General features: G+C 37.0%; 1 protein-coding gene across 2 annotated transcripts in view; it reads left to right on the top strand.

Moving 5' to 3' along the window:
- adka (adenosine kinase a) overlaps positions 1 to 26,448 on the top strand; it is a 162,965-nt gene that overhangs the window by 5,856 nt on the left and 130,661 nt on the right. For both annotated transcript variants that reach the window (XM_084093220.1, XM_084093221.1), the window contains exon 3: positions 3,617 to 3,670. In XM_084093220.1, coding sequence (XP_083949346.1) covers positions 3,617 to 3,670 — 54 coding nt within the window. The remainder of the gene's footprint in view (positions 1 to 3,616; positions 3,671 to 26,448) is intronic.

Here is a 26,448-nt window from a genome sequence, read left to right as displayed (position 1 = left end):
TTCTCTTAAATATATTTTTTGCTGTCAAATTAAGGTTTGACTATCTGGTTAATTTGTCAACCTTTCTTTTCATTTGTGAGAAAATCACTACCAAGATCCCACTAGTTTACATGCATACCCTAACCTTCAAAAGTTAAAGGTCGGTAAGATTTTGAAAATGTTTTTAAAAGAAATCTTGTATGCTCACCAAGGCTGCATTTATTTGATCAAAAATAGAGTAACAGCAGTAAGACTGAAATATTATTACAATTTAAGGTAACTGTTTTATATTTTAAAATGTAATTTATTCCTGTGATGGCAAAGCTGAAATTTCAGCATCATTACTCCAGTCTTCGGTGTCACATGATCCTTCAGAAATCATTCTAATATGCTGATTTAGTGCTCATTAAACTTTTCTTATTATCATCAATGTTGAAAACAGTTGTGCTGCTTAATATTTGTTTTGTGAAAACCATGATACAGGATCTTTGATTCACGATTCATTCAGGATACAGGATTCATCTTTGATGAATAGAAAGTTCAAAAACAGCATTTATTTGAAGTAGAAATCTTTTGTAACTTTGTAAAAGCATTTACTTGTAAAAATCATCTTTGATCCACTTAATGAGTCCTTGCTAATTAAAAGCATTAATTTCTTAAAAAAGAAGAAAATCTTACCGAGCCCAACTTTTGAACGGTAGTGATACTCAAAAGTCATTCTTTTTTTTTGTCTTTTGTCTCCAAACAATTTTACTGTTGCTTCATACTCTTGGGTAAATGAAGGCACTCTGGGACAAGTCCTTCCTAGTCATGTGATCTCAATAAGGCCTCCAGTAGTTGTGATGAGTCAATGTCTTGTTCCATAATCCTTTTCAGATGTAAAATTGCACCTTATTAGATTAACTGTTTGAACATTTGTACTACAAACACAGACTTCAGAGAGCCGTCAGATGATTTTAATTTTTAAATGTACACCAAGTTCTATTTCTTCTATTACGAATGACTCATATTTGACCATGTTTTGTAAATGCAGTTCTTGGATGGAATCAGACACAGAGTTCAGTTTAAAATGAAGCAGGCACATAAATGGACTCACTTAACCCCCTGGGGTCAGTGGTCGCACCGGCGATACCAGCTCGCTTTTTTTCTTATCAGTGCAAAAGAGACTCAAAATACTCTGTTGATTTTGAGCTTACATATAAGTGTTGTACATCATTCGATCCTGTTAAGTGTTTTTTTTTTCACAATAAAAACAAAGTGTTGTGCTTTTCGCTAAAAGAAAAATAAACATGATGCGAGTTCTGCCTTCTCTCTGTCAGTGAAGTCCATTCTGAAACTTCTTTTAAATTAAGTAATTTATATAAAAAAACAAATATTCTCTGTTTATGTAATCTGTATGAAAAGAGAGAGATGTCAGTCGTTCTCAGTTCAGCTCATTATCTGCTAATGTGAACACGCCCATGGAGAGCGCAAATATTCAAACGCAAATGATCTGAGGCAATCCATGCAAACCTGTGAACGCCCACATCAACTCGATAAAACACATCAAATTGAATCAGCTTAATGTACTCTACGTCGTCTTGCTACGCTGTGAGGAATAATACTATTGTAATAATAATCCTGGGAAATTTACCTCAGAAGTGCCGGTTTAGTTTCACTTCGAGGCGCAACGGATGCAGCTGAGGATTGTGAATGGTAAGTTCTTTATTCTTAAGTGCTTTGTTCTAATTGCAATATGGAATAGTGTCTGTAAACCGCAAAAAGAAATATGAATCGCGTGTCTGTGTGTGAATGAATGAACGGCACAGATGCACGCTGTTGTTTACTTCATTTGTGCCGTTCATTCACACTTGAACTTATATTAGTAAACATGTTATTTTTACATGAACACATCTACTAGTTTAGTTTTTACCAAACTATATTGCTATACTGAGATGAGTATAAATTGACTGAAATATGTTGAAATAAAATGTCTTTGTATAAGCAACGTATTAAACTGCAAATTAACATTTATATGCTAATATATCATAAAAACGATATGTTACAGACGAAATATGAATGTTTAGACTATTTCGTTTTGGATAGATTATAAAGTTTTTACTCTAAAAAAGACTACTGCCACATCAAATAAGCTTTTGTTCGCCAATTTCTGCTCATATATTAAATATATAGCAGGGATAGGCAACTCCGGTCCTGGAGGGCCACTGTCCTGCAGAGTTTAGCTCCAACCCTAATTAAACACACCTGAACAAGGCAATCAGTGTTTTCAGGATTACTAGACTGATACAGGCAGGTGAGTTTTTATCAGGGCTGAAGCTAAACTCTGCAGGACAGTGGCCCTCCAGGACCGGAGTTGCCTATCCCTGGTATATAGTATGGGATGTTTTGTTCAAAATAAAGTAGGTATGTTGAATTATCAACTAAGATGTTATTATAGCATTTGTTCCAATATTCTAACTAGTGAATCCTTAACTTTGAAATGCGTATGAAAAAATACTTTTTACAAAGAAAGACACTTGAAATATTGTTAAAATTGTTGTTGTAATTGTAACCTTTTTAATAAAATAGCAAAAAATATATTTACAAGGTGAATCTAAACAAAACAAAATCTAAATCAGTCAATATAAGCCTTCTCATTAAATTATTTTTATTGTGTTTTATTAGTGACAAATTTGGGAATTTTATTTAAAAAAAAATCTTTTTTTTTTTTTTTTTGTCCTCGCATTCTTTCTTGTGGCACCCTCTCAGTGACACACCTGACTGAAAGGAAAATTATGCGGGTCATTCTCAGGTGTGAATCACAACATTATTCATGATCATTCATGCCCACGCATATTGCCTTTCCAAACAAAAAGCGTCTTACAAAATTTAAATCAATGTATTGTTGTATGTGAATGATTAGGCAGGATGATTTTCAGATCATTTTGAAGCAAAAACTCTAGGCGACAATATCCATTAGTCAAAAGTCTTGTGGACACATATTTAGTATGTGTTTTGTTGTCTTATTTCAGAAACTTTAATTTTTAGTTTTTTTCAATAACCATGCATAAACATTTATTCTCTCAAAAATACAAACATGTACATACATGTTGCTCACATATTATGGTAGCCCTGTTTGTGCTAAATAGTGTAATGACACCTTTGCCATTAATATGTTTATAAGCAACTGAAAAAAGCACAAATGTCAGGGCATGTCAAAACATCTCAAGGACCCCAAAAACACCTTAGATCCCAGAGGGTTAATGATGTTTTAAGTTGATGAGGTGATTATGGCTCAACAAAAGAAGCTTTATTTTGGCTTAGGCTTAAGGCCTTCACCTACAGGCTTCTTAGTAAAATAAGCTGTCACATGTGCTTGCCTTCATCTCATGGGCGGACAGATCTGTTCTATGTAGATTGTTCGTTGACGATATCTGTTTGAGAGTAAATTTCAAGATGTTTAGCTGTTCATTGTGAAAACAAAACATGACAAATTCAAAATGGGTCATATTTTGACCATAATGATTATGCCACTAATGTCACTGAATGGAATTAAAATCAGAATTTTTAACCTAGAAAAATTAAAGCTATTTCTTTTCCTGTTCTTGATGAGTAAATCTGCAGTTACAAAAATGCATTTTCTTTGTGTGTCTCACAGGTATGGACTTAAGCCAAATGACCAGATTTTAGCAGAGGAGAAACACAAGGAAATGTAAGTGTCTTTTATCTCATATAAGTGTCTTTAGTGGGTCTCATTCACTTATAATTGCGTGGATCGTTTTGTATTTGTACGCACAGGAGAAATTCTTACAAAAAATCTCTGCCTAATTCACAACATGTTTGTGCGCACATGAATTTGTTCTTAACATTGTTCTGATGTTAGTGAATTTGGAGTATTCTAAATGAGCGAACCGTGTGCATGAGGTTATGCATTTGCATAAAACACGCCCACACCATCTCCATATAAGGGCTTTCCGCACACGCTTTCCTCAATCTGTCGTTACTCTCGTCAAACTTGCCGCTGTTTGCAGATGCGCTCTTGTCTGATCCTCAAGCATTGCCATGTGTGCCATTCTCACCAGTTCAAACACAATAAACACCTTTTATACAGACCCATAACAGACTTCTCAGTAGCCAGCTGTACTACACATTCGCCTCGTACTATATCTGCGTCATTCAGAGAAACCTCGCAGCTGAAGCTATAACGTAGCTTCTCTTACTCTTTAACTGGAGCCTATATGATGAAATGTATTAAAGATGAAATTAGATTGTATTATTTATTGATTTTATCATATAATTTTATATATGGATTATATAATACAAATAATGCAACATATTTCAATATAATTATAGTCGTGTTAGGATGAAATATAACTTCTTAACACGATTATATGGTTGTACAGAGTAAGCGCTTTTTGCATACGTGTGATTTCAGTTGTTCCTATATTTTTTCGTAAATTTAGAATCCATATTATTACAAAACTTTTGGTGAATCGTGATTTGCTCTTAAAATCGTCTGTACGCACATTTCACGCACAAATTTGTGCATACCTATGCTTAGTGAATGAGACCCAGTGTTTGTTTTTGACATTTTGGTATGTTCAATGATATTGACGACTGATTATAGGCCATCATCCCTTCAAATGAAGAAAAAAAAATATTTTTTACTTTTTACATCATGTGATGTGGAGTCTAGTGTTCATGAGATTTCATACTGGCATGTGGCCTAATCTACTTCTCTAGAGTAATTCCTTATTTAGGACCATGCATGTGTTTAATTATTCTGTTCACATGCCTGTATACCAACATATGCTTCATCTTTAGAGGATGTGAGATCTCCTCAGGAGGGAAGTGCCTGTACAATGCATTACAAAGCACCATTGTAGTTTTGTTGCCATCTTGTGTATTGATGTTACACCATGTTGATTAGCTTCTGATCTAAATGATTGATTCTCTTTAATGCAAAGATTAGAAGGATGTTTAGCGCATTAGTAGGATACTGACAACTCTGAATAATGTTCAGACGGCTGGATTCATCTGATCCACTTTCCTTGAACTAATCATGTGTGAAGGCTGCTATTTGATGAGCCTGAAATTGTACTCTTTGGACTCAGCAGTGTCCCATAATGATTAGACCCTCATAGATAGAGTGATTCAGTATGTCATTTTCAGAATCAGAAACTTGCAGTAGCTTTAGGGCAACAGGCACTTTTGTCTGAACATCTTGATGTCATGGTTGCATCCTAAAAGGCTGATTTGCACCATTTCTGCTTCTTTAGCACAAACCAGCTCAGATCTGCACTTCATTCTGCTGCCATTTCTGAGTGGCTAGAGTGCTTTTACTTGATAGACAGTATTTCCTGCTTTTGGTAATGATCTTAAGAGTCAGCTTGAAAGCCTTAAGTAGAACGGATGTACTGTTTACTGCAAGTAATTGCATGCAATTTGTGATATATTTAACTTGTTTTCCTTCAGTGTAGTTAGTTTTGAGAACTTCATTTTTACCCAGTATACTCCTCCTCAGTCATCTAAGTTTGGAAATTGTTGATGTCCAATTATGTTCATGAAGGCGGCAAGTGGATGCTGGAATGAACAGAGCTTAAATGTAGCCTAATAAGCCTAAAAGTAGGCTTATTGCTATTGCAAAAGTAGAACATATTTCATAGATTAATTCAGCCTGACACATCCTCACACAATGCTAACATTTATTGTTGGAGTTTTAAAGGCAAAAAAGACAGAAAATGTACTCACCCTCATGTCGTTTCAAACCAGTATGGCTGGATGTCTTCTGTGGAATACAAGAGGAGATTTTGACTTTTTGGAGCTTCACCACTCTTGGCCACCGTATACTGTTGTTCATTGGAAAAAAGCAGTTTGAAATGCTTAAACATTTATTGTGCTCCACAAAAGAAAGCTGGTTACGGTTACATTAGTTAATGCATTAAGTCTCATGAACTGACAATGAACAGGATTTTTTTATGGCATTTATTAATCATGTTCATCCAAAAAAAGATGAACTATTTAACTACATAATTTATTGTAATTAATATTAGTTATTTGTTTATTAATTAACTTAAAATGTTACAAATGTGTATTTGTAGAATTATGTGAAGAAATTAGCATTAACCAAGATTAATAAATATCTTACTGTAAAGCCAAGTGTCACCATAATGTCATAAGTCATATGAGAACAACATAAGGGTTAATAACAGATTTTATTTATTATTTATTATTTATTTGGTGAACATTCACTTTAAAACAATCAAGAAAGAAGGATAACAAGTGTCAAGTAAAAAAAAAAGCATGCCATTTTTTATTATCCACCATTTGTTTATGATGTGTATCTATGGTAACTATTATGTAAGTGTTAAACATAAACATGGAGCACATGATGACTTACATTTTAGTGTGTTCTTTTTATTTATTTATTTATTTTTTATTTTTTTATGTTTTCCAAAACACTACGGTCATATTAGGAAATGTTTGGCTGTCCAGATCAGACTCTGTTTGTGTGTAACATGTTCTCAGAAATGCTTTCCAAAGGTTGTAGGGTTGTTTTTGTTTGGATTCATAGATTTTAGTGTTTAAGTCGAGATTGAGCTGAAAGACATAGATCAGACGGAGACCTTTTGCCCCTCTATTGGTTTACTCAGCTGCGCTGTGCTCTTCCTCTCTCTGTGTGCAAACCTCAACAATGCATCACTTCAGCATGCTCAATGTAAAACATATGATCACGAGGGGGCCGTTCATCACTCTTGAAACAATATCGAATATTGTCTGTAACTCATTGGGCTGTTCCTTCCTGGCTTATGCCTGTGAGATATTAAGTTTGCTAATGATTATCTCTTGTGGGCCAGTAACTTCAAACCATGCTAAATGATTGATTCGGTCATGAAATGTTGCTTTGCTGTCTTGAGATTCCTAATGTTGCTTGTGATGATTCTGGTGGGAGCTAAAGCACTTCTCACTGAGTATTATGTTTGAAGCTGTAGGCCTCTCTTCATTGGCCTTGTATGAAGAGAAATGAATGTGGCTTATCACTGAGAGAAAGCAAGGACCACCTGACACACCACTGTGTTTAAAGAATTCAAAGATGCTTAAAATGGTCCAAGCTGACTCAAAAAAACACACAAAAGTTAGAAAAGACCTGTAATCTGTCTAAAGCAGTGCAGAGGCGTATATCAACCACTAAACCTTCAAGGATTTGATCCAAAGCGCCTATTGTTGTGGCTACTCTGAATGTGTCACTTCTTTCAATGGCCTTAACCGTCTATTCATTGCGCTGTGTTTTTTAACCACTTGCATGTATTTCATGTACAGTATGTACAACAATGTGTTTTTATTTTTATTTGCGACTGCTTCAAGTTGAAATGGTCTGATTTGGTGACTCTGCACTGTTTTGAATCCTTTCCCGTTCCGTTGTTTTTCATTGTCCTTCCTTATCAGAGATGTTGGCCTGACGGACACTAAGGCAAACAGCCAGCAAGGAACAGGTGGAGAGGCCAGACATGCTCTTCATTAATCACGACACTTCATAAACCTTCTATATATAATTCGCCTGTGCATTTAAAGCATATTTAACTTGATCTCAAAACCTCTGTCCAGTTGTTTTTCTTTGACCCACACTAAGATCAATAGTGTAATCTTTTTTTGTTGATTGTAGAACTATTCAGATTTTTGCATGACCGTTTCCTTTATTTTTACATTTAGATTACCTTTGCTTTCATATAACAAAAAAGTAGCAATTTATTGACACTGTTCAATGAAAATTTTCAGTGCAAATCATAAAATGAATATCCATATTTCTTTCTGTACATGTTGTAATGCCTAAATACACATGTGCATGCTATCACCGTTTTCACAGATTTACATTTACACAGAGATGATAACGGTATCGCTTTCACAACCCTTTTTCAAAAACTTGCACTTTGAAACCTAATTCATCGTTCTCAGGCCACCAAAACACCGTTGTCGTTTCAATGAATGACCAGAACGAATGAAAAGTTTTCTGTTTTCAGTTGAAAAACTGTGTCGTGTAAACGGTTTATAATAAATATAAACTAAATAGTTATTTTTTGTCTTGTAATTTTTTTTGCCAGAATGAGAATTCTAGTATAGAATTTTAAAAATATGCATCCCTAATTGTAGGGATACATTTTGCTTTTGTTTCTACTTAGTCAGAAATAAGGCACTTTATTTTGTGAATATACTAGTCAGAGTTTTAGGGCTTGCAGTGCGTTGTGCCAAACATCGGCCTTTAGCCATGACTACAATTCACAGTATTGCACAAGCTCTCAGTCAGAGCTTACAGCTGAAATATTGCATTGCATAATGCTGTTCATTTACATTCTGGGTCATTTGGACTGAACAGGGCTTGAGTTTTTTTTACCACAGACAGATGCTCTGACATTTTGCTGTAGACGGCCTGGGCATAAGTTGGCATTCATCGGTCCCTGTGTGATTTCCAAGGCCCTGAGGCAGCAGAGCGTAATCACCGATCACTGTACTTCTGTTATGGCAGTCTTCAGACAGGGTTTGATGTTCATATGCAGTAGTTTATTTTTTATAGCCAGAGTATGGTGTGCATTTTGTGACCTTTCCATCTGTGGGTTTTGTCTATGTTCATAAAAAAAAAAAAAAAAAAAAAATATATATATATATATAAAAAATGTGTATATGTGTGTATGTGTGTGTGTGTATATATATATGTGTGTGTGTGTGTGTGTGTGTGTGTGTGTGTGTGTGTGTGTGTGTGTGTGTGTGTGTGTGTGTGTGTGTGTGTGTGTGTGTGTGTGTGTGTGTGTGTGTGTTTAGAACAACAATCCACTATATGTATTAGTCAGAATACACTGCTAATTAAAAAAAAAAGCTTTTTAGTACGAGATTGTGTAGTTACCATTAACCAAGCAGGGGATAAGGGAATGAGCCATGCTAACCAGAAAAAAAACTTGATCACTGCATAAACCAGAAGGTTTAAACTCACACTGCCATCTTGTGACACAGATAGACTTTCTTTATAGTTACTTTTTTTTGTAGTTTTTATTTATTTATTTAGATTTTAGTTAGCTTATCATTTTTACCTGTGATGTTCAAATATCTGGACACAAAATGCTAGCTGTATATAGCTCTGTCAATATACACTTCAGTTTTAAGAGGTGACTTAAGGTGTGCCAGACAGTGTTTTAAAGTATGGAGCAGCTGCCTCTGGTCTAGTGAACAGCAGGTGCAGTACCATTGGCAGCCAGCAGGTGGAGGCATACGCTCAGGCATTGTATTACTTTTACACAGCATCATGCCGCAGGGTGGCTTTTGCTCGTGCACAACAGGAAGTCTTATCCGATTTCAGATTAGTTTTGTTTAGCAAGGGACGGACGATTGAGTTGCTTCCCAGGCTGAAAGGCAAAGCTTGACTAAAGTTATTTGTTTTGAAATTCTTGAATGGAGTCAGTTGTATATATTAAAACAATTATTGAGAACACATCACTTTGATTTCATAAATGCCCAGACAATCTCAGAACACACTGGCTCTGATCTGTGTCCTTTTGTTCTGTGGATTGTCCTAGCGCTGTGCAGCCCGTGGGCAATCTGCCTCCCCCCGGAGAGAGCTGAGTCTGACTGTTTCCTGTGTCTCAGATGGAGCTGCTTTTGATGAGTGCGCTGTTCTTTATTTGAGAGCGGGCAGGAAAAAGAGCTGTTGCACACTGAAAGCTAAATTGCAGGTGCACAGAGGATTGGGGGAAATGGTATATTTGAGGGGGACAAACTGTTTGCAAATTGCGCACGCTTGCAGTATGAACATTTACTCAGCAGTGTTTGGGGCAAAAAGCTTTGTCAACATTAAAGAAAGGGAAAAAATAGATTGGCAGGGATGCTTAACTCTTAGAGTTGGAGGAGACCGCTACAATTAATCATCGGAACTGCGTTCCTGACACTTCTGTCGAGAGCTATACGCTCGGATAAAAAATACTGTTCACTTAAATGAGCCACAAACCTGTACTGTATGTCCCTGTTAGTTTATCCCTGTGTGAGCCGTCCTTACTCTGCCTTCCCATTGGCAGACACGCATCAGTGCTCGTCCAGCTTTGGCTGGAAGCACGAATAAAGCGCCACACCTCGGGATCGTGTTCCAGGGGTCAGGCCGGTGACCTTACCTCAACCTTAGAGAAAAAGCAGGAGGGTTAAAGCAGGTGGTTTGTCTACAGGATCCAGAATCTCGTCCGACTCGGAATCAATGGTCCCTTGTGGCTCCAACTCCAACTCTGGCTCCTGCCTGATTCATTTCCCATCAGCCGTCCCTTCGCAGCCAGTCCTCTAAGTGATTTCCCCTAATGGCTCGATGTCCGAGCGGTAACCTCTTAACTCTCAGCTCTGCATCCACTTCTGCCCAGTCGCTGCTCGAATCATCTTGAGGAAGGAGAGAGAGGATATCGTCTGTCACTCTCTCTCTCTCTCCCGCTCTTTCTTCTCAGTCTTCATCATCGTTGAAGCTCTGCTGTACGTTATGACTGTTTAGATTTATGTGCTGTGAATTACGGCGGCAGTAAGCTGACTGCCAGGAAAACTCCAGACCGTACACTGCGGCCCAGCGTAGAAACGCAACATTGGCTTTTATGGCCACTATGGGATTTTCCATTGGTCTTTGCCCTCTCAGGTGGGAACATAGATCTTTTTCTGCTGAGATGCATTAGGCGGGTTGTAGCCAAGTGTTACAGGGAGTCAGGTAGAGTGTTTTTTCTTTTTTTTAAAGTCTGTTTGTTCTCCAGTCAAAGCTGGAAGGTCTCTAATTGCTAAGCTGTGGGCCGCCATGGAGCCCAGCCAGGCCGTCTGTTTTCCTGCTGCACTAAATGCTGGCCTGATGGCAGTGGGCTGGTCCCACTCCACACTCTCCTTACAAGCATGCGTGCCTGCCATGTTTACGACAGCATTCAGATGCCGTTCCCTCTTCACTCCTGGTTAAGTGTTCGGTTCTGTACACTGAGCTGTCAGGTTTTGAACGGCCACAAACCCCAGCTTTGACTTTAATCATCTCGAATCACTCTATAAAACTGACCTCAGACCTGCTCCCTAGCACCTCATTACCAACAGAGCTGAATGATTATTTGCACTCTATTGCCCCCTAGTCCTGGCTGGCTTGTAGTTTTGCTGAAACGCACTGTGTGTGTCCTCCTGCAGGTGGAGCTGTAACTCACAGCGCTCTTGAGCGTCAGCCAGCTATCATCATGGAAAATATGCTGGGTGTGTAATGAAGTATTGTGCCGGGTGTGTTGTAGAGGAATAAGTTTTTCCTAATGTGGTATTGTTGAACAATTCTTAAGATTTTAATAGCTGTGATGATGACTGTCATCTCCTGCAGTTTCGGCAAAACCATTCTAGATGAATACTTGTATAACTAACATTATACTTTCTATAAATGCTATATAAATGTTATCTAATTTTATATAAAAATTGTTAACATGTTGTTTAAATTATTAATTATTATTATTATTATTATTATTATCAGTTTGATTTAAATAAAAATATTCTATTATATATTCAATGTTATATAATGTTTAAAATATTATTATTATTATTATTATTATTATTATTATTATTATTATCACAAATAAATAGTTTGCTCAGATTAAAACAAATCTTACATATTGTCTTAAGTTCTCTCTGCGCAAACTTTAAAAACGCAAACCTGTGAGAACGCTGATGGTGTGCACATGCGTATTACGAGTTCAGTCTAGCCTATAGGTATCGCCATCAGCGTTCTCACAGGTTCGCGTTTTTAAAGTTTGCGCAGAGAGAACTTCAGAGTTTTCTGTTAAAACGGTGACGTGTTAGCGGGCCTCTAAGTTAATAACTAATGATCGTTGTGACTGACTAATTATCATAGATAATTTTCACTGTAAAGCCGCTTTGGAACAATCTACATTGTTAAAAGCGCTATATAAATGAAGATGACTTGACTTGACTTGACTTGACATATGTCAGATAAAATATAATATTGTAATATTTCTATTATTGTTTTTATGATTTGTATTATCACAAATATTTTATTTTAATTTTAATAAGTTATATACAATTTTATATAAAAATGTTTATATTATTATTATTATTATTATTATTATTATTATTACAATTGAATAGTTTGTTCAGATTAAAATGCTGCCATTTACTCACCTTTATGCCATTCTCTTATTTATTTCAGAGGTAGTATAATGTCTAAGCTTCACTTTTCAACATAGCACCATTCACTTTTACTGTATTCTATCAAATTAAAAAAAATTCCTTTCCTTCCACAAAGCTATCATACTTCAGAAGACTTGAAATAGGATTCATTTGAATTAGAATTTTTTTTTTTTTTTTTTTTTTTTTTTTTTTTTTATGATACACTTTTATTGTATGGAAGAGAGCAGCTTGAACATTCTTCAAAACTTCTCTTTTTGGGTTCCATGGACAAAATTAAGTCATACGTGTTTGGAATGACGAGGGAGAATAAATAACTGATTTTATATCTACTGTATTGTTCTGTCCTGTTTATTTTCTGATTTATTATCTTGTTTTTAGGGAGTTGATCAGAGGTGTAGCATTTGAATTTTTATTAAGAAAAAAACAAACAAACAAAAAACACAGCCTATGTATTTTTGCAAGGGGAAATCAGCAGTTTCAGCATTGGTTTTAGCCCAGCAGTTAAAAGTATTGTAGCCCAACTTGTAACCTAATTTAAACAGTGGGCCATGTGTGTAATTACCCTCATTTATCTCTGACTGATTCACAGCCAAAAGTTTCTTAAATGAGCATACTTTTACAGAAACCAAGATCCTACAGCCATTTTGTGGGAGTAAATTGGACTAGAAAATTCTTCAATGCCTTTTTTCTTTATTACTGATGAAACACTGCTGTCATGCGCTTGTAGATGGTTCACATTAGGCTGTGTGGTGTTCTCTACATGGATATGAATTATTGACATGGAACATCATAGCTCAACAGATCATCCCATGTGTCTCCTTAGAGATCAGCCAAGGGCAGTCTTTTTACTTCAGGTTTGAAGAGCAGAGGACTGTCTTTCTCACACCATCTGTCTGCTTTCAAACTCTGTCTAATTGAAACCTAGACTGCCACCACGTACACATCCTCTCCGGGTAGACCAAGGGTCTAAGTCACAACGGTGTGCGAGGGGTCGTGCCTTCTGACCTCAGTAGCGTTACCTCAGGGCGATCTGGTAATGCGAGTCCTACTCCGCTTCAGGACTCAATTTTGTCTGTCTGAAAGGGCGACGATGATGTCATGTTTCCACGAGCTTCGTCTGCACCTGTGCCGCTCATCAAAAAACGATTATTTCTGATTTGTACGTCTCATCGTTAATATTTGTAAAGTTAATGAGCAGATTCAGATTGATAGATTGCCAAGGAAACAGAACACAAGGACCGCGTCTGTGACATCACGGGATAATTAGGCCCACGAGTGCGCACGAATCCGCAACTGCGCTGATTTGCATTTTAATATGTTGTTAGCATAGGTGAAGGTTTATCTCCTCTTGATTAGATTCCAGTGATGTAATTACAAAGCAGAGTTTTACTTCTCAGAAAGGGCACCGCGCATAAACATCAATATGATTACCAGTAATTGTTTCAAAACAAATAAGCGGTTGGGTAATCAGTCATCGGGCCGCCTCGGAATTGTTTTGGAAGACTGTGTCCTCTGCAGCACATCACATTCGGCTCATTTTAACATCTCAGTTTAAATTGGCTTTCCACTTGTCAGAGTAAAGAATATTTTAAAGATGAGTGGTGAAGGCTCAGAGGTAATCAGTGCTTTTAATGATCTTATTTGTGCGTGAGTGGCTCTGTAGACATTACTTGAGAGTCATTGAGAGAGCTGAGACACTGCATTTGAAAAGCTGTCCCCTGACAGCCAAATCCATCCATTTATAAAAGAGGAATTATTATTGACTCTGCTCCCCCCCCCCCCCCCCCTTCTCTCTCGTTCTCTCTCTTTCTCTCTCTTTTTCTCTCTTTCCCACTCTCTCACTCCCCTTAAACAAGGGGAAAAATAACAGATTCAACCTTGGGAGAACAAGCACAGTGGAAGCTTAGAGAACAGAATAAGTAATGACACTGTCGTCTTGCAGGGACGTGGCTCACCGTGAAATGGGCTATTGATTTTAAACAGATAAACTGTGTTCTCTTTTGTGTTGAGAAATTACTGAACAATTTAATTAGGGCTGGAACAGCAATATTTATTACCATTTTTCGCACCCATCCGCTCCCTCCCCACTTTTTTTTCCCATGAAGTCCTCAGTCTCCTTGTAAACTGCCAGAATAATTAAACAAACCATGTTGCAAAGCTTGGTGTTGCCGATTAGTGGCCTCACCCAAGAGAGTGAGAAAAGAGGGGGAAATATATCCATTGATCACACTTCTAATTCCTGAAGGTCTGGAAGAATTGCCGCACCAGATGACTCTGTTGAAACGAGGATTGACGGGCGCTTTTACTTTCAGTGTCGTCCTGCATTGTTTGAGCGCATCCCAGTGCGTCTGTTAGCTGTTTGTCTAAATATAGCCTCCAGTGCCAATCAAATGGAAAACTGTCCTCTCGAGTGATTTCGACAGAGAATTCATGTGGAGCAAACGCTTGTCTTTCAGATCTTCCCTTAGTTTTGTAGAGTTTTTGAAGTCCTGATTTCTGTTGGCAGATGAGTGTTGTACATTTTAGATGTTACTGTGGTCTGTAAATTCAATACATTTTTGTTAGTTTTGATTACATAGACCTTGAGTATGAATGTAAATGTATCTTGTTTGTTCACAATGAAACTCCTACCTTTTTATTTAGGGTCCCATGAAATCCATTTTATTAAATCTGTGTTTTCTGTTTGTTTGTTTTTTGTTTTTTTTTGGATTCTGTGTTTTATCATTTAATACAAATTTATCAGAAATGGTGTCTAATTAAATTAATTAATACAACTTTTACACTTTAATCAATCTTTTAAAATGTAGTCAAGTTAACATTTAATTTGCAACAAAACATTGCGTTTTTATTTTTTGTCAAATAAGATGCTGCACAACGACATAATTGGTATAAATTAAAACGTGAAAAAATATCTTGGTTGTATGATATATATTTTTATATAATTATATAAAATAAAAAAATTAATATATAAATAATATTATTATAATTACTTTCCAACAGTATTTAATGTCAACTACCCATTAGTTGCTGTTGGATATTTATTTAAACGAACTTGCATTGCAGCTCACACAGCTTTGTTTTTTTTGCAGACTGCAATTTATCAGTTGTACACATCAAAAGCTCTTTACCCAGGACGTCCTGACATTGATTGAGTAGCATCCCATGGGATAACTTTGTGTCAGATATAAAATACTAACTTGTTTCAGAGCACGTTTTATGGCGGTTAATGACGTCCTCTGGTTTCAGCGGCTCAGGATGGCCCATGACAGCTGTTTAGGGTGGAGAATGATATGTGTGTGCTCTCTGCTAAATGATTAAATGGTTAAAAGGCTCTTGATTGTAGCCGAGCCACGTGATCCCCTGGGCCCCTGCGAGGGGGGAAAGGTCCCGAGGCAGCTGCTGCTTTTGAGCAGGACTCCTTAAGCCCTCTGAGAGCAGGGCCCCTCGCCGTCTGTGCTCCAAGGTGCTGAAAAACAGTTATTCAAGCCCAAATCCTGTGAGCCCCTGTGTGTGTGTGTGTGTGCGTTCGATTCCAATCCGTTGGAGTCCCCTTGTGTGAAATAAACACCCAGTCTGCTCAGATTCCCCAATGTGGATGACTAGGAGCAGGTGTCCCACCAAGCTTTATTAAGTCCTCTCCATCTCTCTCCATTAACAGGGTGAATGTGGTCCGGTGGGGAAGAGGCCCTCACAGGAGGCCGTAGACACTCTGTCTGTCTGCGATTCAGATGTAAAGGGCCATGTAGGCATGCACGTCAACCACTGCATTCCACATAAGGGCTGGCTTAACCGCACTGTTTCATGTCTTATGTAACCTTATTTGAATGGAGGGTTCTTATCGTCCTCTGCCCAGAGGAACCTCCCCTCCTCTTTCACCTCAACATGAGACCCATCTTTATTCTACATCAATCTTGCATGTTTGGTTTTTCTTTGCTGAGTTGCCTTTTGTTGCTCTTTAAAAGGATGAAAGTCCTCTGAGGATTATTGAATATTCAGGGTGTCATGTTTTATAGGTGTTTCTTGAACTATGGATATTTTTTGGACCTGTGGACCCTCTACAAAATGACATTTCAATCATTTATGGAAGGGTTTCCCAAAACTGGGGTTCGTGAAGGAACTAAAGGGGGTTGCAAGTTTAAGAAAAGCTAATAATGAATTGCATCATTACAATGTAAATATGAAATAAATATTTTTAAAATAAAAGCAGTCTAAATAAAGAACAAAAGACTTATTTATTTGCTGGCATCCGCATGTCATTGACCAATAACCAGCATCAGAGAAGCATGACCATGCCAATGTGTTGTTAATTTTTTTTGAAATATTAACTCTTAGGGGTATTTCACATCAAAGGGGAGCAGCTGACTATGTTTAAGAATCCATGATTTGTTTAAATAAATGACTACTTTGTCTTTCTAAGGTTAATTACATGGTTAGCATTTTATGTATTTTATATACAGTATTTTTTTTTTTAATTTGTCAGTTATAGTGTAATTGGAAAATGCTTTTCACAAATGATATTTGATTTAATTTTTGTCATGTCTCATTTCATATCAAGCATGATTTTCAAGACTAACTTTTCATAAAACTTTATTAAGGGCAAAATTTTAGGATGTAATCACACCACAATTTGTGTAAAAATGTGCTATTGTGAAAATTATTTCCACACTAGAAATATAGTTAGATTATTTTACTCTGTTTAGTTAATCATGTTTTTTTTTAAACGTAATGATTCATATTTTATGATAGACTTTTTTAGATAAAAAATCTGGGCCTTGGACAATGGTAAAAGATTAAACTCTCTACAAAAATAATGAAGGCATGGTAAAAAGTTTCCAAGTGAGTATTAATGTGACTTTCACAAAAACAGAAATGTTAAAATCTTTTCATTTGAACACAAATCAACCCCTGGGACATTAAAGTGCTAGTAGTTGAAGAAACACCCATATATATACTGTAGAACACAAGGCTTTCTACACCTTTCAAAACTGTTACAGCTTTTTCAAAACTTATGACTATGTGAGGAAGCAGATCCCCTCCCTACTAGGTATGTGTAAAGAACACCCTCAGAGAAATGTGTAAAAGAAGGCGTAAATTTCCAAGCGTGTTATGATTAACACTGAGAGAGGGCAAGATGGTGGTCCCCCCTCCTGTGGAAAAAGTACCCGTGCAGGTTAGCGTTTAAGCTAGCATGCAGGCCAGGAACAGAGAATACTGATGGAGACATTAGTCAGGCTGCAGTTGGGGGTTTATTTTTAGAGGGTGGCATTTAAAGTCAGGACACTTGGTTCTGCCTGCCTGTTAATGACTCATCTGGGGAAAGAGAGAGAGAGAGAGAGGCCGCTGCCCAGCCGCCGACAAAAGCTACACACTGCTCTGGATCGTCACGCACCAGCCCCGCGGTGCTTGAGCTTCAATTTATACATCTCAGATTTGTTCTCTATAATTTAAACGCAAACTCTGCTGAGTTTCAAGCATTATCACACAAGTTCCATGCACTTTTTATAGCAAATGTGACTGCATTAAATGTAAAAGTTGACTTTTTTTTTCTTTTTTTTTTTCTCCAAAGTATACATTTCCTGTGTTAAATTAAAACCTTGAGTCAGTTTTGTGACAGACCTGTATAATTCACTTGTTTATTGAAAGGCTAACGATGACGTGAAACCATTTGACCACCTTGTTTCTATTTAAACGTGCAGCCCTGGCGAATGAATGGCTGCTTTGTGGCTTCGGTCAGTGAGATGCTTGTAAATTGTACATTTCCTCTCTGTTCCTGTGTTTATGTGGAATTTACATGACAGCTACATTAATAATGTCCCACGCTCTTGCCACCTGGTATGTGCATTTCCAAATAAATGAACCCATCTATTTCACTTCATAATTCAGATATGCTCGGCAGTCAAAAGTTTATCCAGACTTTTCACGACCACCCAACAGCAGGTTAAATTTGTTCCCTGCCATTAATCCTGACTGTGTCTGTGTGTGTGTGCATGTGTTTTTTTCTATAGCCTATATGTATAAGTGTCTGTATTCATGTATACGTGTGGACATGTGTTGGCTCACTCCTGATTCAGCCTCTGCAGAAATTGTTCGACAAAGAGAAGAAAACGCTTGCCATGATTTCAAATGGGAAAACAAGGCAGCTCTTTCTGAGGTCATGGTTGTATGTCAATAGTTCTAACAGATGCTATATAAATCTTTAATAGAACGCTCAGTGCTGTATAGACATGCACCTATGTGCATCCCAGTCCAGACGGTCTCTCTTGAGCACTTTTGGATGAATACAACATATCTGACATTCACTGAATTTACTTTCCTAAAAAAATAACATTTTGGGATAATTTACACTGGCTGTTTTTTTTTTGGTTTTTTTTTGTCCAGTGAAACATAATAGGAGAAAATATTTTAAATATTGTGTTCTGAATTATTCTGAATCTATTCAGTAGTTGTGTGTGAGGAACAGACTGATATTTAATTGATTCCCTGAAAATGCTCATTCATGAGAGTTCACCAGAGAGGTAGGGTTGCCAAATCTATGAATTAATCATTCTTTTCGAGTTGTATCTTTTCAGTCAATCGTTTGATTTGGTTCACAAAATGCATCCACTGCTAGCAGATGATTTACAGTTCTCTGAAAGGGATTATTAGTGAATGACTTTAATTTTAGTCTTTTTCTTTTCATTTTTAATGTTATTAAAGTATTGTATGCTCACCAAGGCTGCGTTTATTTGATAAAACAATTGATGTCCCACAAACCGTGAAGTTTTACAACGATTAACAGCCCATAATTAAATAAATGAATCGTCGTGAATTCATCCATTAGATATTTTTAAATAACCAACAACAGCATTTAATGCTTTGTAACTGGTTGCAGAGAGTACGTTTGAGCCGCGCAGCCATGGCAGCTCGTAAAAAACTGAATGCAGAATGCGAGTACCTGTTCTGAGCTCGCACTGCGCTTTTATTGCTCTGGGCAAATAAACGGTCCATGCAGCGCAGCTCAAATGAGTAGCGCTGTTTTGTTCCACTTTGTTCCACGCCATTTGATGTTTCTCATATGCAACAGAAATGGCAGCTCTTATCAGTTGGGCAATGTGGTGGTAACTAACAAGTTTAGTCACACTGGCAGGAAAAAATTCGCAAAATGCATAACTGCATAGTCTTCACTGTATAAATTAAATATAGATTAACCCTTATTAAAGTTATTATATAAAGTTATTTTGTCAAGAGCAGTAAGAAGTGGTTCTTTTTTTTTCTTCTTTTTTTTGTCCATTGTTGTTTGATTAACATTAATGACACAGACAGCAGCAGCTTTATTATTAGGTCGCTGTCACTTTAAGCCCGAATGCCCGGATCAAATTTACTGTTACACATGCATTTTATTTCTCAACCGTTTATGTTCACTTAAGACATAACCAACTGTGTTTACGAGGATACTCTCCAAGACGAGTATTTTGACATAATTTTGTTTGAATTTGTCCCGTCAAGCTCAAGACTATGTGAAAGAGAACTCGATTCAATATTTGTGCGCTTTCTGGGTGCGTGCTTCAGACTTGTACATGCACAAAACAGAATTGAGTTCTTTCACATCTTCTTGCATGTGAATATTTAAACTGGCAAGGCGTAAAAACATGTGCAAATGATAAACTTTCGTGACGGTGCAGCACTGATCCGATCGGGCAAGTGACATGTCCTTCAACTGTCCAAAGCATCTTTCCACCGGGCAGACCTTATTGTTGAGCCCTGATTTTATTTCTGTGATGGCAAAGCTGAATTTTCAGCAGCCATTATGTTTTCAGAAAACATTCTAATATGCTGATTTGGTGCTCAAGAAACATTTCAATGTGCTACTAAATATTTTTGTGAAACCATGATTATTATTTTGTTTTTCATGATTCTTTGATGAATAGAAAGTTTAATGTGTGTGTGCTTTCTTAAAGTCCCATTCATTTTAATTGCATGGAAAAGAGCGACCAGGACATTCTTCAAAATTTCCCTTTTGTGTTACTGTGGAAAAGAAAACATTTGCTGTCAGCATAATTTCTCATTTGATTAAAAAATTAGATGTAACTTTCCACTAAAAGTGTCACTACAATAGCTATTGCAGAGTTCCTCACCGCGTCTTAACAATTTGGCATGAACTTTAACACGCACTTCAGTTTATTATTCAGTGGCGTGATTACTCACAAAACAAACTGTTCCTAGTAAAGTGTTTCTGCTCTTTAATGATCTCCTCTGCTTCACCCTTGAGTGTTTTCCAGCCATCCCTCATGGAACTTTGGACTTACACAAACCCATGTTTACAGACAAAGGCTTATTTATTTGTCAGTTGTCCTCTCTAGTGTAAAACAGCTGGGGTCATATTGGCATCTTTGAGGAATTGTGGATTCGGTGCATCAGATCTCGGCTCCGTTAACCAGCACTCTCCCAAACCACTACTGAACGGTTCATCATAAGGCATTCTGAAGGATCTCCATGAATCATTGAGGAGCTGTGAGCTCAGACGTAGACTCACACACACACCGCTTGGCTTGTTTTATTTACAGCCCTTTCACTCTCTTATCCTTCAAAATTCTTGACTATATCTCTCGCTATCTGGACACGGCTCTGGCAGGGTGTTTTATATCGGCCTGCTAATGAGTATTTAAGTGCTTGTTATTGTTAGTTCTGTATGATAACGTGTGTGGTGTCGGCTGTCATCAAGGCAGCGGTTCTGTGAGAAGCTGTCAGTTCTGTTTAGAATATGGCCTGCATTAGTAAAGTGCTTTATTCTTCCTTCATTAGAGGTCTTCTCTGCAAACAATGTCACTGGCAGAGCAGAGCGTCTCACTTCAGCGTTTAGAGTAAGCTGTCTCATTGTTCTTGTTTAATTGTATCCAGTTCTATTGACAAAAACAATGTTATTGGAGTGGAGGTGGATATTCTGGATCTAATTAACTAGATTGTTGTGCTTCAAAGCTCCATCTGAAAGAATTCTGAAGACTTGACCTGGTTTTGTTTAGCATCATTGCATTGTGCTCTCTTCCCCCTCCACCCCTTTGCTTTTCTCTAGTTTTATTTTTGTTTATTATTAATAAATTTTTTTGCACCTATATTTTGCTTTAGCTTCCTAAGACTAAAAAAAAATTAAGAAAAAAAAAAATCTAAATAGTGGATTTTTCTCAATAGCTGTTTGAAAAATCAGTTGTATCACCATCCTGGAAAGACACTCAGCTCTCATCTTGCTTAAATATGTCTAACCACAAGCATATGCTAGACATGTTGCCTATGGTTTTATCAATCTGAAGTTTAAGCGCATTCTTTTCAGATCTTGTAACATTTGCGGCGAGGCATTTCAAAGAGTGCAATCTGACGTTCCTCACTGTGCCCCCTCTCTTCATAAGTGAACATTTGGTGCTCGCAAAAAAAAAAGAACAAAATGTGGTCCTCGTGCTTCACTTGAATTAAATGGTTTGCTGCCCAGCCGTGCTTAAGATCCATCATTGGTCCTGTGGGTTATATTTACTTGGCACTTCATGGCTGCATACCATGAATGATTTTTTATTTTTATTTTTAATTAACCATAGATGTGTTTTTTGTTTTTTTGGGGGTTTTTTTAAATAAGTTTAAATTTAAGCATGCATCATTTATCTTGTTAAACAGTTTTATTTTGTCATCATTTGCTATGTCTGGCAAAGTAAACTATCAGATTGAAGAATGATTCTCACAAAACTATTTTTTTACATCATAACTCCATCATTGGAGTACTCGACTCCATCATTGGTCCTGTGGGTTATATTTACTTGGCACTTCATGGCTGCACACCATGAATGATTTTTTTAAATTTTTTTTATTAAACATAGAAATGTATTTAAAATAAATAAATAAATTAAAATAAGTTTAAATTAAGCATATCTTGTTTAACACTTTTTTATTTTGTCATCATTTGCTATGTCTGGCAAAGTAAGCTATCAGATTGAAGAATGATTCTCACAAAGCTGTATTTTTTATTCTGTACGGCTGCACGATATTGAAATTTTTTTTTATAATTTTATATATTAAATATAATTTTGATTTTTGATTTGAGTTTTGATGTTCCGTCTGTATTTCACACAGTGGATGTGTGAGGGCTCACGCTCTTCAGAAACAATCACAGAATTATCTCAAACAGAAATGAAGTCGGTTTAAGGGGTTAGAATAGAAATTTCCACCTACCACTGTTACAGGTGTTTGCGTCATTGTAGATACTCAGTCAGTTTGATAAACTCTCGACTGCCAAGCTCTTCTATGTGACGTAAATTGTGTTAATGACGCAATTTTGCACACATCATTAATTTTTTTGTGTTTTTTTTACGTTAAGGATGTTGATTTAATCGCATGCGTTAAAGTTGACAGCCCTAAACAAACAATCAATCAATCAATCAATCAATCAATCACATATTACAGCCATAATATATATTACACATATTACAGCCATAAAGTGCCCATATAATGCTATTTTAAAGTCTCTATAAGCCCCTCCTTTCCTCGAGCCTACTCTTCTCTGATTGGTCAGATGGCCCAGTCTGTTATCAATGGTCTACCGCTTACAGCACGTGTCAGAAATGAAACGTCCATTACCATGAATTTCAGCGCTGAACTATATCGTTAACCGTATTAATAACGGTACGTTAGCAGAGCACTAATGTGAATGACTGATGTAATATTACAGTTTGCAGACCAAAATCTTGCTCCATCCTTTATCATTACTCAAAGTAGTAAGAACGATAGACAAAATTTCAGCTAGGACCTCATTTAGGTCAAAAGCTATTACAGAATGACATTTCTAAAGTCAAAGTCCCTTTAAGACGAGTCATTTCACTCGGCGGCCATCTTTGAAACGCCTCTTGGGCAGCTATTTCAGTCATGCTCCTATCTCTTTGAATGGGAAAACATCAAATTCTCCAAAGCATTTCACCAAGTTTACGGTTTAAATTCATATTTGAAATCACCAATGAACAACAACAACAACTATACAGCAACAACTATACTCTAACAACAACTGTATCATAAATGTGGTTTCACATTGATGAAAGTGAATGAAAGTATCAGTTTCTTTAAAAAAATAATAATTCTACTGACCCCAAACATTTGAATGGTAGTGTAAATATAATAATGGGCCTAATTATAATAAACACAGAATAATAATCAACATTAATATTCAGAGAAGACAATTAGACAAAATTTTATTTGATGGTGGCGGTAAGTGAACCACTGCTCAATTTATTTATTTTTTACATCATGCGTTCATTATTAAAGCTATAATCATAAAAATGCTTTAATTATTTTTGTATGCTTAAACGATTTATAATAAAATAAATTATTATAAAATATTTGTCAAAATTCACCTGAGTTCAAATTTGATTTCTGTCGTTAATGTGTCTGTAAAGGGATTTTTTTATTTTTTTATTTGATATACAAATTCAGTACATTTTACTGTGGACTGCTTCCTGTTAAATGTACCACAAAATTCTCTCTCTCTCTCTCTCTCTCTCTCTCTCTCTCTCTCTCTCTCTCTCTCTCTCTCTCAGATATATTCATATAGTATATTCAGAATGTTATATACTCTTTTAATATAACATTCTCTCCTAGGTGCAACAACTGTGTCTAACTTCAAACCCATTGATGCCCATAGATTCACACCATCTCCCGCTGTACTACTTACTTGCTTTGTCACTACTCTACAGACACCCAATTTACATTTCTGAAATAAAGGGCTTCTCACAATTGATTGTGTTTTCCACAATCTGACTGGAGTGCTGCTTTGATGTTGTTCGTGGAGTGCCTAGACACAAGGCTGTGTGTAGAGCAGTGTTTGCCTGTGGCCATTGATGAACAGTCCCTGCCTCTCCCCACAGGCTCACTGTTTGTTTGTGTGAATTGCCTATGTAGCCACATCAGCTGCTTCCAGTCAAGCTACTATACAGTAAATAAACCCGCCGTCAATATTGAGCATCGGTGCTGTTGCTCCTTGCTGTGAGGTAGACTGCTTTTTTCCTTTGCTGTGGTTGTAAATAGCTCTGAATAGCGCCTTTTTCAATCAATAATACTCACATGTATGTTACTTTCTGCTTTTATTATTCTTATTGTGAATTTTCTCAATGCATGTGTGTTTAGTTTTTCTCTGAGGGGAGAATTTGTGTGTGTGTGTGTGCTCTGTAACCCTACACTGAGGTGCGCTGGCAGATCTCCCGTCCACAGTTCTGATCTTGACCCATTTCAGACCATAACTAAGATGTGCTCTGCAGTTGAGCTTTGGGCACAGAGTGCAAGAGTTTTTTTTCATGCATGCATTTGTGTGTAAAGGGTAATGTGTTTGTGTGTGCGTATGCTCGTGGTTTGACTTGCTTAGCTCAGTCCCACGCACTGTGGTTAGAATGGTTAGTATTTTTTTTTCTGTAGGCCGAGGAAGTGTGTATATTGTTCCCACGCTATGAAGAGTTCAGGGTCCCGTGCTCCAGACAGGGGGCACTCGCGGCCTCTGCACTCAGCTCTGACCCAGGCAGCACGGGAATGTTGGAAAAACACTTTATGATACCAAGATTGTTTGTAAACAGACAGCATGGTTAAGTAAACTTCAGTGAACTGTGTTTGCCATGTGAAACCGAATTCTCTATTTGGTTCTATTGTCAAACTTTTTATGAAATATTATATCAATTTTTTTTATGACTTAAAGTCTTTGTTTATTCCAAACCTTTCTTTCTTCCATGAAACCAAAAATGTGATGTTCAGCAGAATGTTTCTCTACAATGAAAGTGGATAGTGATTTTTAATGGCAAGATCCATTTTTTACAATTTAAAATAACTGGTTTCTATTTTAATATAGTTGAAAATATAATTTATTCCTGTTGGCAAAGCTGAATTTTCAGCAGCCATTATCTCCAGTCTTCAGTGTCACATGGTCCTCCATAAATCAAGGTAAAATTCTGATTTGGTGCTCAAGAAACATTTGTAATTATCAATGTTGAAAACAGTTGTGCTGCTTAATATTTTTGTGGAAACTGTGATACTTTTTTTTTTTTTTTTTTCAGGATTCTTTGATGAATAGAAAGTTAAAAAAACAACATCATTTACTTGTTTGCTAGTTATGTGAATATTGACCAATATTTTTATCTGTTCCTCACACAAAGCTATTGTGTTTAGGCTTGCTGCGATAGTCTGTGTTACCAGTGTTACACTGTGTTCAGCCGCACACCGATTACTTCACTTGCCCATTGTGGCACCACCCCCCGCCGGCGTTTAGATTTTATAATACAAATAATTTATTTCAGTTAGAGAACAGGACCTACAATTAAAAAATTTACGCGTCTGCTCTATTCGGCGTATTCTATTCAGCCGAACAAGAGTCGCATCACAGATCAGCAGCAGGAGTCGGTTTCATTTGTCACGTGACGAGTGAGACGAGCTAGTGTATAGCAGTGGTGAGCGGTAAATTATTATTTTATTTTTTACCGGGTATGCTGGGTGGTGTGTTATGTCAAAAATGCACCTGGTGCAGATGGTTTATTATAAGAGACGCTCATGTTCACTCTGCTCAGTTGCTTATTCTCATGACACATAGCAACACAGCTAAAGTATTCCTAATATGTTTGACCTTTTATTGAAAGTAGCCTAAATTTGCCTGTTGATGCCTTCACAAGCACCTGTAAAAACGGGTTGAGTTAAGTCAGGCACAATGCGCGAAAGGGCCGTTTGCAAAATATGCTGTATATTTGTAATTCCGCTAGGTGTCCGTAGTGTCGCAGAAACTACATTCTTCAACTTTAAACGGCATCGGCTGAGGACACACATCTAAATCAGAGACGAGTGACGACAAATAAGAAACACCATGGCTGGTGTCAATTTAAATGTATGCCAGAAGTATAAAACATTAAAAATAAGTATAATCTATCTATAAATTACAGAAACGTCTGTCTGTCTGTCTGTGTGTGTGTGTGTCTGTTAACCACATATCTCTCGAACTGTTAGTCCGATGGATTTCAAATTCGACAGGTGTCTTGCCACGGGCACGAGTAAGTGCAGTGCAAAGTTTGACGTTGTTTGGATGAGAAATGCTAAAGATATCATTAAATATATCATTTTTAAAAGGTTGTGGTTTAATAATAAATATTCTGACATTAGAGGGTTGTATCGGTCAAAGGCCCCGTCCACACTACTGCGTTTTCGTTTAAAAACGGAGACCTTTTGCTACGTTTGCACCTCCCGTCCAGACTAAAACGGCAAAAACGGAGACCCAAAACGGAGAAGTTTAGAAACGCTGCCGACCCGTTTTTCGTTTTGAATCTCCGGAGGGTGTTTTAG

This window comes from Abramis brama (assembly GCF_963993115.1).
Source record: "Abramis brama genome assembly, chromosome: 19".
Classification (NCBI taxonomy): Eukaryota; Metazoa; Chordata; class Actinopteri; order Cypriniformes; family Leuciscidae; genus Abramis; species Abramis brama.
The sequence above is the reverse complement of the archived record's forward strand: the minus strand, read 5'-3'. Positions and strand labels throughout refer to the sequence as shown.